This window comes from Pipistrellus kuhlii, unplaced genomic scaffold, assembly GCF_014108245.1.
Source record: "Pipistrellus kuhlii isolate mPipKuh1 unplaced genomic scaffold, mPipKuh1.p scaffold_m20_p_10, whole genome shotgun sequence".
Classification (NCBI taxonomy): domain Eukaryota; kingdom Metazoa; phylum Chordata; class Mammalia; order Chiroptera; family Vespertilionidae; genus Pipistrellus; species Pipistrellus kuhlii.
This window is the reverse complement of record NW_023425405.1, coordinates 49,423,483-49,435,119: the sequence shown is the minus strand read 5'-3', so window position 1 is coordinate 49,435,119 and position 11,637 is coordinate 49,423,483. Positions and strand designations below refer to the sequence as shown.

At 42.3% G+C, this 11,637-nt stretch overlaps 1 protein-coding gene across 3 annotated transcripts in view; it reads left to right on the top strand.

The window, feature by feature from the left end:
- The first annotated feature begins 1,331 nt into the window (after nucleotides 1-1,331).
- RELN (reelin) overlaps nucleotides 1,332-11,637 on the top strand; it is a 372,425-nt gene continuing 362,119 nt past the window's right edge. For all 3 annotated transcript variants that reach the window (XM_036429656.2, XM_036429655.2, XM_036429657.2), the window contains exon 1: nucleotides 1,332-1,596. In XM_036429656.2, coding sequence (XP_036285549.1) covers nucleotides 1,371-1,596 — 226 coding nt within the window. In that variant the 5' untranslated portion in view covers nucleotides 1,332-1,370. The remainder of the gene's footprint in view (nucleotides 1,597-11,637) is intronic.

The following is an 11,637-nucleotide window of genomic DNA, read 5'->3' as shown; positions in this document are numbered from 1 at the left end:
GGGTTTAGCTGGGCTTGGTGGTAAGCCAGGGTTGGGTGGGGAGAGGCATTAAAACCTGGCAAAACCCACTCCCCATCTCCGGATGCCGCAGGGCCCTGCCTGCCATCCTCGGTTAAAAAAACAAAACAAACAAACAAACAAAAAACCGTGCTTTTTATTTCACTTCCCCGCAGTCTGATGTGCAGTAGCTCATTACCACGCGATTCAATCACCGCCGCTGCCAGCATCTCCCCAGAACGTTTCCTCCTTCCCCCATTCCAGGGACATTGGTCGGAGCTGACATTAAAAAAAAAAAAAAAAAAAAAAAAAAATTACAACCACCTCGCCTGAAGAACCAGCAGCAATGAATAACGGAGCAGGCCAGCGCAGAGCGCCTGCCTGTCGGGGCTCGGCTCCGCCGGCCGGTCCCACCGCACAGTCCCCCGCACCCGGGCTGCACAAATCACCGTTTCCAGGCACCACTCGAGGCTGCCAATTCCACTTTCGTTTAATCTCGTTTTAAATCCGGCTGCAGATGAGGCTTTGTGGCTGCAGCGAGGAGCAGGGTAGCGGCAGCAGAAGGGACTGGAGGAGACCTGGATGGAAAAGGGGGCGTAGGGGGCCGCTCAGGGTTTTGGGGCCGCGGGCGATCCCCCAGCAGACGTGCGGGGAGCCCCCGGGGGCGCGGGGCGCAGCCGGCGCAGACAAAGAACCCGGCGGCCGCTCCGGCCCCGCCGCCCCTCTCCTCCCCCCGCGCCTCCTCCCAGGGAAAGAGGGCCCAAGGGGGTGGTCGGTCCACTTTTTCACTCCTCCTGAGAGCCGGGCAGGAGCTCCTTTCTCTCCAACGCATTGACGTCCCGCACAGAGATTCTGGGACCCCGTGACCCCCTACAGTACCCCCGGACCCCGCCAGCGCGTGTCCCCCACTCCGCCGCCCTTTGGGGCGCGACCCGAGCTCCGGGAGGCTGCGCCCGGGCGCGGGGTGCGGGCGCGGGTGCGGGAGCGGGAGGCCGGGGCGGCGGGGGCGGGGCTCGGAGGCGGCGGCGCGGCGGGGACACGTGCGGCGGCGGGCGGGCGGGGCGGGCCGGCCCCGGGGCTTTAAGAAGGTGTGCGGCGGGGCGGGCGCTTTCCCAGGCCCGGCCGAGGGGCGTCGCGCAGAGGCAGAGGCGGCGCGCAGTGGCTCGGAGGACGCGCTCTCGGCGCCCGCAGATCCGCAAAGAAACTTTGGGGGCCGGCAGGCGTCTCCCGCCGAACTTCCCCGCGGGGCTCCGCTCCCGAGCCCGCCCGGCTCCCCTCCGCTCGCCTTCCTCCCTCCGTCCGTCCGTCCGTCCGTGCTGCTCCTCCATCCGGCGCCCCCAGCACTGGATGCGCGCGGCGGCGGCGGCGGCGGCATGGAGCGCAGCGGCGGCGCCGCGCGGACCCTGCTCCTGGCGCTGCTGCTTGGGGCGCCGCTGAGGGCGCGCGCGGCGGGCTACCAGCACCCCCGCTTCTCGCCCTTCTTCTTCCTGTGCACCCACCACGGGGAGCTGGAAGGGGACGGGGAGCAAGGCGAGGTGCTCATTTCCCTGCACATCGCGGGCAACCCCACCTCCTACGTGCCGGGACAGGAATACCAGGGTAGGTACCGCCGGGGCACCTGCGCGCCCGCCACCGGACCCCGTGCGCCCCGCAGCGTGTTCTTCTCCTTTCCCCGAGGGGCCATTTAGACAGGAGCCAACCCTCCTTCCCTCCACGTTGCGTCCGGTGGAGGGACACGGAACAAAGTTAGCAAGAATGGAGCCCGGGTTTATGAAGTGCCCTCCGCACACATCACACTCACTCCCCTCGCGCATCTGTCTCATCGGAATGGGCTGGTCGTTGGAAGCGATGCCTGAGAATTCTCGGGGGGTCGGATCTTACACCCCTCACTCCCAGTTCATGCCAATGACACTTTGAATGAACATCTTGGTTCCTTAACCGCAGGACTTGGACGCCAGACCTTTGTCTGGCTCCCGGTCCCCCCTGAAGGGTCCGCGGCGGACGTGGGCGCTGGCACCCGGCTCTCCGGAGGGTCCGGTGACAGATTGCCGCGCCCTGGTCCCCGCCAGCCCCGCGGCAAAGTTCCCGCTGCTCCCCAGCCCGGGTCCCTCTATTTCATTCTGTTTCCAAGCAAAATGTTACTAATGATGCTTTTCCTCTTTCCTGTTACTTTCAATGTGCTGTCTATTACTTAGAATGATCTCTGTGATGTTCATTAATGACTTTGTCTTCTATCTGTGCAGCTTTAATTCCCAGGTAGGGGCTGGGAGGCACTTATAATTTAAAAGTGCCTTTTAAAAAAGGATCACCATAGAGTCCTTTGGCAAAATTAAATAGTGCTGAAGAAGTAAAATTTACCTCCAACAAATACAATTTTATGTGGTGCATGTATTTTTTTTTTTTAATATTGTAGGCTAGTAAATCCATTTTGTGGCGAAATAGAAAGGTATTGTCTATTTTTTTTTCTGTATTGCTGCTGGGATTTTTTAATATTCTGAGCTTTCAAGCCATGACTGGCACTATTTAATAAGAATTTTAAGGCAAAAAATTCTTATACCTAACCAAATAGAATCTATTGTCTAGTAATCTCATAGTTTTCATCTCTTGTAGGCTAACAGTTATTCTACATAGCAGGAGATAATCCATGGACCAGCTGGCATTTCAGATAACCATGCATATAAAAATGAAGAATCCTTAAGTGTTCAATTAAAAAACACACACTTTTATGTCTGCCTTAAAGTGTTAAGCCTACATGGATGCTTTCTAGAGATTTAAATGAGTGCTTTTACAACTTTCTTGTGGCATGGTGGCAGCCTTCCCTGTAAAGCAGTTACATCTGGTGGAATTTTAGACTTTGGAAAATTAATTTTCTATAACTAGTCTCTTCTTGAATAAAAGGGCTTACCAATAAAAGAGCATTCTTGTGTTTTTCCCTGGGGTCTGTAAGTGGAACGATAAGCCAATATGGCAACGCTGATCTAACCCAAAGACTGAGCCAGGCACTCAGGGCAGCCCTCGGTGAGGGTGCTTGCCTGTGAATAGCTGTGAGTGAGAGCAGTAAGTAAGGGAGACAAGGCTGAGCTAAAAGGTATGATTGTCAGGTCCTGACACAAAGCCCGTTTTCCACATCCTTTGTAAGGTGTCAGCATAGAAAACTTAAAAACACCAAAATATGATATAGTGTTTGCTTTTGTGATGAATCTAGGAACTGTAAGTCACCCTAAGCCTGACCATAATCACATCCCTAAATCTGAAAAGGGATGGATGACACAGAGTAAGAATAAAGTGTAATACTTCAAGTTGGACATTGGGGGGAAAGTCTTGATTCATACCTCTTCCACTACCAGAAAAGGCAGAGAAATTTTATTATGTGAGGCTAAGAAGATCAAATTATGATAAGGTTTGAGAATAGTTAATGTCAGATATGAAATATCTGTTACCTCTTTTGTCAATATTTAGATTTTGAAACTGGCTGTAGCTATAGACTCTCAGAAAGAGTTTTTCTCCTATAAAATGTTCTACAGGTAGAAGAAATATTTAAAAATGTAACAGTGCTTACATGTGTCTCTTTTTCTCTTAGTCTTTTAAAAATTAATATTAAAAACTAATTATGTAGTTTCTTTCAAGAATCGAGCTGCTGAAGACTTTACCTAATATACTTTTGTGGTTGACTCCTTTTATATGAGAACAAAAAATAGGTCATCAGGCCAAAAATTTTTAAAGCTAAGACATCAGTAAAATATTAGTGTCAGACTTTATTTCTAACCTTCTAAGTAGCAGTATATCAGAAAATAATCATTCTTACCCATGATTAGCATCGAACTCAGCATTTGAAGGAATCGTGCTTGGGTGCAGCTGATGGTTGTCTCCTTTTTGCCTAAATGAATGCACTGAGATAGAGAGAGGTGGTATGTAGATTGGCACCTTACCCAGAGCATTATTGTAACTGAGACTATGTCAGCTGCCTTCTGACCCTGGTGCTGTGTGACAGAGTTTGGAATGTGAAATGGAAAGGCAAATGTCAGTCTGGTGTAAGAGTGGTTCAAAATCATGGCTCTCTGTATGTGTCACACTTATTAGAGATTTCTATTTATATAAATATATTTTGGAGAAAAAACAGAACCAAGAATATAATACTAAAGAATTTGAAGCTTGTGTGTCTAACAGAATTGTTACATATTTAACAATGTTAAGTATCCACCTTTTTGCAGTTTTGGCAACTCTGTAAACAGTGCATGGTTACTTCTGCTAGTTCTCATCTCTTAATAAAGGGGTGCCGTTTGGTACCCCTGCTGTCATCTTCCTATGTCTTTTAAGCTCTGTGAGTCACAATGAACTGTGGTGTCTTTAAATGAGTCCATCACACCGCCACAGTGCAGACGCTCAGCAGAAAGAGGTCTCATAGAACATCCTGTTGAATAAAAAAAGAAAGGTCTCAGGGCCAGACTTTTTTGTTTTTGTAGAATTTCCTTTTTTTTGCACAAATCTAAAAATATTGTCATTTTCCACATCACGGTTTCCAGGCCCAAACCTGCATTTTTCAGTTTTTGGGTTTTTTTTTGGCACAAAGTCGCAGATGATGGGAAAATAGGAAGTGGAAATCTAGATGGTCCAGTCTGGTCACCATCCTATTTCCTAGGGATGCCTGGTGATTCCCTCTCCTTCTCCTAAGGATCAGGCCGCATTGGAAAACAAGCAGACGTTGAGTTGATGCTTGCCCCTTTCCTTTCCCAGGATAATCCCTCTTTTCACCACAGGTCAGGTGTCTAGACACCTTTTTGTTGTTGTTGTTGGCAGCCCCCTCCCCCCATTTAATTTATAGTGAATATGTCAGTATTTATCAGTATTAAATTCTCCCACAATCTCAATCACAACAGTGGAAAGATTTTTTTACCCCCTTTTTTGTTTGAAGGAATTTTGGCATCGTTTTGGGGAAGAAAGACGATATACTACCAAAATCATGTTAGTAAGGACCCATCTACTCACAAGATTGGCTTTGCTCAGTGACCATCAGAAGGAGAGGACAGACCTTAGGGAAAAAAAACTTCTGCGTCTGCCCAAAGTGCTTGAGACAATTTGTCTGAATTCTTAAAAATTTAATTTTTAAATTGAGGTTAACATATTAATTTCAAGTGTCTAGAATCTCTGTTAATACAGTGGCATACGGTGGGGAAAATGGTCAATTACAGTGCAGAATATGCTCTAAAATATTGATTTGAGGGGGAAAATTATACCTTAAGCAAAAATGAATTGGTGAGATGGCATGAAGCTTTTAAAATGGGATGTTTTAAAATGGGATATATATTTTTAAAATCCCTACCAATAATTCTTTCATGCTACATTTCCATTCCATTATTTATTTAGTCATATTGTAAGGTGGGTGGGTGGAAAATAAATTCCTATTGCTAAAACAGAACATTTACCTGAAAAAAGGAAATAATCAGGATGAAATATATAGGATACTTTGTTGTAACAATTGTCAGCATTCCTGTTATGCATACATATGTTCTGGAATCAACTGGTTGTTATTTTAAAATCACTGTTCAAAGGCAGTGCAATGTAATGACCTTTTCAATATAGGAATGATATATGCCAGCCATAATTTTTGGTAATATACTCCAGATTAAATTCCGTTCAAAGGACTGATTTTAATATTTGAATTAAAATGATCTGCTCTTGCTAAGGTTACTGTTGCTCAGCTGTATGGTTCTTTATCCTTTATATGTCTCAGGTGCCAGAATCAGTACATTTAAACTCTCAGAATCATTTGTCAAATACAATTTATAAGTGAACTGCAGCTGTGTCCTTCTTGTGAATGACTAAGAAAATTGAGCATTTAAAGCATTTTGCTTTGCTTGTCATGTATTTCATCTCACTTTTTACAATTTACTTCAAACACATTTTGCTGAAGTGGTTTAGATTGTTTCTTAGATCATAAGTGTTGCTTTAATTTATATTTCCTGTGTGTTTCAATTCCAGTCATTAATAAAAAAAAGACAATAACAGGTCTTTAGAATTATTGAAAACAACTTATTTATGCAGATATTCTTACTTCACTCACCACACTACATTACAAGAAAGTATTATTTAGGATATTTCCCTCTGATTTTATGAATCTTTATTTAAAAATTTTAAGATTTTCATTAAAAAATGTTAAAAATTAATAAAGTTGTATCATTTAATACTGTAAGCATAACTTTTAGAGAACTGTCTTGTTAATTTTTTTTATCTTTAAAGAGTAGGTGATAGCTATTTTAATTAGATTTTAAAGTAACCCTGACCAGTTTTCTCACTGGTTACGTTAGAGCGTTGGCCTGCAGACAGAAGGTCAGGGTTCGATTCCTGATTAAGCGCATATACCTTGGTTTCAGGTTCTGATCCCCGGCCCCAGTCAGTGGGAGACAATTAATTGATGTGTCTCTATCACGTCCATGTTTCTCTCTTTCCCTCCTCCTTCCCACTCTCTCTAAAACAAATCAATAGAAAAAATATCCTCTCATGAGGATTAAAAAAAAAAAGATTTTAAAGTCAATACTATTGACTTCCAATTTTTTTTTTTAAATTAGTTTCATTCAAAAGGAAATATCTTTCTTTTTTTTCCTCTTTAGAGCTGGTCAAGTTTATAAAATGATCTAGGAACCTTGCATTATCAGTTACATAGGATATGTTGCATATTAAGCTATAATTGTTCTGATTATTTCAAATGCTACTTTGACACTTTTTGTGTCTTTAATCTTTACGAATAGTTGCTGATGCACTGATCCCTTTATTTTAATTTATTTACATTTGAAAAAAACATAAATTGAGTGAATAGTACTTTTTGAACATTGGCATTGAAAAAAATGTATATATTCTCACACAAAAGTGTGAAGTTTAAATGTTTTAAGTTTTTAAATTTAAAATTCTTTATGTCATACAGAAATAGAAAACGCGGTTGGCTCCACACTGTCAGGAAGAGAAGGAAGGCAGGGCATGTGTTTTTGGAGGGGTGGGTTCACTAGGAACAGAGAAATGGTGTAGGCTGTGTCTGTGTGATGACATAACACGTATGAAATAGGCAATACATTTATCTAAATATTTTGGTTTCAAGAAACTATTGAGTGATTATTCTCCCAACTTTTGGTTATTATAAAATAACCAAACTATGTAATTTTAATCTAATAAACTTTAGGCAAAGAAGTGTAAAAAACACATTTTCAGCAATTGGAATTGAATTTTTAAGTATGAAGAGCCCATAGTGACTGTTTAAACTACTTCACTTAAACAGTCAGTGTGTTCTTTTGTGTGTGTGTGTGTGTGTGTGTGTGTGTATGTGTGTGAAATTCTTCTTCACTCTCAGGAAATCCCTATGACATGATCACAAGTTGGTATCAGTTGTGTAGCCCAGAGAGTAATTTTCACCATGATCACCTGCTATGCTCATCTTTTTGACAGCAGAGCTTCTGAAGGGTTGAATCTGTGCTTATGGATTAACCAATTATTTCTAAAATGTCTGGTTCTCTAAAGCTGTACATTTTTTTCCTTCTTTATTTGATCTGCTGTAGGAACCAACTATAACAACTGGCTTTGCGGGTGTACGGAAGGATCAGTACAAAATTTGATTTGTGCTTTAAAGTAGTCCAAATCACTCAAAAAAAACAAAGCTAAGGTAATTAGATCGATTTGAATGCCACGAAGCGATAGTTATGGAGCCCTAACTGGTTTGGCTCAGTGGATAGAGCATCGGCCTGAGGACTGAAGGGTCCCAGGTTTGATTCTGGTCAAGGGCATGTGCCTTGGTTGTGGGCACATCCCCAGTAGTGGGTGTGCAGGAGGCAGCTGACTGATGTTTCTAACTCTTATCCTTCTCCCTTTCTCTCTGGGGAAAAAAAGAGAGAGGGGGGGGGAGAGATAGTGATAGTTATGGGAACTCCAAGGTTCTAAAGTAAACACTGAAAACCCAGGTTATCTTTCTTTGCTAAACTAGTTCTCCTGAGAAAAATAAAACTTTATTTTTAAAACAAAATACATTAAATTTTGATTAGAGGACTCTTTGAAACTAGAGGAGAGCTCATGAGTGTTTCAGATCGGACTGGTTATTGATGTACATTGGTGCCCATGCACCAGGTGACTTAGAGAAGGAGTGATAACGGTTTACCAGTGACTGCTACGCTCACCTCAGAATCATCTCTGCCTTGCCTCTCTGCCTCTTTCCTTTCATGGTCCCTCTTTTCCTCCTCCTACATTTTTTTATTGTCTGTCTTCTTTTGCTCCCTTTCACCATGTCACAGATCCTTGCTTTCTCTCTCCTCTTTTCTGCTTTACAACTCTGCTTCTTTTCCTGTTACCATTTCTACTCCTTTTCTCTCTTCTGAAAAATAGCAGTACATGTATGTCAATTATTGGACTCATTGGGTGTTTGCAATAATAGATGTGGGTGAGTACGTTTTTTTATTGCTCTTTAAAAATGTTATCTCTCTGTGACGAGCAGTTGCTCTTTTTGGAAATTATGGGTTAGCCATTGCTAATAGAAAAGTGGCCCTTCCTCCTACACTGTAAAATCTCTCAGAAGCACTATCAAGCATGTAGCTGTTTAATGCTGAGTTAGCTATTTTCCCTGCTGTCAGTTATGTGGTCAAACTGTAGAATCTGATGCACCTGAGCACATATAGACACATCGGAGAGTGCACAATGAATTAGCTTGAATCTACAGGCAGCTCATTTTCTTGCCGATCTCATTGCCCAGGCTCATCGTTGCAGTTGCATGTGAAATAGTGATGCTACTTTTGTAGGGAGCTGGCACTCAACAGAGGTCAAGAAGCGGCTGGGGGGCCTTGGTATAAGGCAGACACTAGATTGGAAGTCAAATAGCTCTGGGGTAAGTTCCACAGTTTTCCTTGAACAATGTTGGTTTTATTGTTCTGTACCATGTGAACTCTAATGTCTATTCTAGTTCAAAGCTGCAATGGTTCCTTACCCGCAAGCCCAGACTACTACACTAGAAAGAGAAGTGCAGGGAGGCACAGCAGTAAGGGTTCAGGTTTGGACAGCAGAGAGACACTGTGAATATCTGTTCTCTGCCACTTTTAGTTGTATGCATTTAGCAAGTTACCTTTTCTCTCTAAACCTCAGCTTTCTCACTTCTAATCTAGAAATATAATAGCTTTATTCCAGGGCTATAGTTATTTAAAAAGGTAATACATATAAAGCACCTGACACCGAATATTAGGTGTATATCAGATAATTTTTATCTTCTGGTACAATCACCCAGCCTTAGGTAAGCATATTTAGAAGCATTGTATCTACCGATAGAAGCTATTCACCTATGTCTGTTCACTTTGTGCCTTGTTAGTATGTGGCATGTTTCAAAGGAGATTCCAAATTGAGTATATTGAGAAGTTAAAAAAAAAAAAAATCAACCTACTACCAAATACGTATAATCAGAAAGTGCTTCCCAGCCAAAATAAATATATGACTTGCCTTGGATTTAAAGAGTTAGTATAGTTTTAGTCTAACTTAGCCAGTTTCTTCCTGGTCTAAACTGAGTATTTTTTCTTAGTTGATCATGATTACAACAAAATTTTATGTATCAGTCTAGGGAAGATGTCAAGATAAGTAAATAGCAACCTCAGAGTTTAATATATTTTGTCAAATCCTATAAAAATATATGTCTACAACCTATGCAAAATAATTTTAAAGTGTCAAACTATTTCAGCCAAAGCAGAACTAGGAGAGATTGGTTCTGATAGTGGATCCAGAGTTCCCCAGTCCTCAGGGTCTGAGGGAGGAAACTTAAATCCACAAGTGGTTACGTGGTGAAGTGGAAGGCTACTTCACTTACAATAAAAACAAAAATGTTAGGATGAAGGCATTGGCTGGCCAGTGCACCCTGTCTGTTCATGTAGCAAAGCTTATATGGGTGGGCAAATGACTCTGAGGTTATTTGGGAACATGGAGTTAGAGGATCTCAATGGCAGATTCCAAGCTCTAGGAAAGCTGCTCCATCCAACTCCTGTCAGTGGGCTGGTCGGCATCTTTCTTCCTGGACAGTATCAGAGGAATATTGTCCTGTTCCTAGACTCTGTAATGCCTTGTTTTGTGGCACTGATTGCTTGTTGTCTTTCCAGTCATTACCAAAATCCCCTTTCTTAATGATTTTGTCAAGAATAACGATGATTCCAGTTAAAAATATTCATCTTCAAGGCTCCCTTGTCATGTAATTTAGTTTACAGTGGAAATCTACCGGGTGGTGAGGTCTTTAGAAAGATCATTGATAAAATGAACAAAGATGATTTTTTAAAAGACTCAGCAAATACTTGCTTTTTGCTCTCCCCTTACCCATTTCTTCTAGCTAGGAGGTGGTACAACCATCTTACGATCTTGAGGATAATGCTTACATGGTGTGGCATTAGGTGTTTGGATGGAGCCTGGGCCTTGGTTTATGCCTGTACCAGTCCTGAAATACCATTTCTGGACTTCTTGTATCATAAGATAAATGAGTCAGGTTCCTGTTATTTATAGCTGAATGTAATCCTAATGATTTCTTCTAAGCATACAAAGGATTCAGTTTAAATTCTCTTTAAGGGTCAGTCATACTTGTATCAAGCTCTGAATGACTCTGGTTCTCCCATAGAATTGCTTTTGGTCATCATGATAGAACTAGGATGTTTCCTAAGACACTTGATAATTTATTTTCAAAGTACCCCTCAAGTTGTGCAACTCCTGCAGGTCAGCAGAATAGGGCATTTCAAGTTAACTTGTAAATAATGCTTTCAGAAGGTAACCTGTGCCTGACCTCCAGTTTTTGGAGTTTCTTATAGAGGACAAATTATGCTAGTTTCCTTCACTGGACTTTGTTTCCTGGTAGTCCTATCTCTCTAAACTGCAGTGTCACCATATGTAAATCCTGTTGATCTTTAAAATGCTTAGATGTGTGACATAATTGTAAATGTGAGCTCTGCCCCAACCTTAACCTTATTTGTCATGTCTGGCTCAACCTCTAGGACCAAATCCAACATTGTCATTTCCCTGGCTTGCTACATTATCAACAGCGGAAACAGGCATCTCAGTCTTACCTTCGGGAACATGTAATCTTTTTGTTTAGGCCACTTTTGTTATGAACATTAACTATCCTATGATCATGGTCCCAGTTCTTTTCTTACTTCCCTTTCTCCGTAAACACTTCCTGCATTCTCATCCTGAAAAAAAGATGCAATAGGTCCAGTGTTTGTGATGAGGGGATATAAAGAAATTGGTTAGTTTTAAGCTCTTTTAGGAAAAGTTGGTTCCCATGCTCATTCCAGGCACTGATACTTTCAAAATTGTTTAAAAAGGCAACTCTAGGTCTTAGAAATAACCCTGCCTTCGCCGATTTAGCTCAGGCTGATAGAGTGTCAGCCTGCTGACCAAAGGGTCCCAGGTTGGATTCCAGTCAAGGGTACATGCCTGGGTTGAGGGCTCAATCCCCAATAGGGGGAATGCACGAGGCAGCCAATCAATGATTCTCTCTCATTATTGATGTTTCTATCTCTTTCCCTCTCCCTTCCTCTCTGAAATCAATAAAAATATGTTTAGAAAAAAATAAAAACCAATAAATTCTAAATAGCATTTAGCATATACCAGGCACTGATCTAAATACTTTACATATATTAATACATGTTA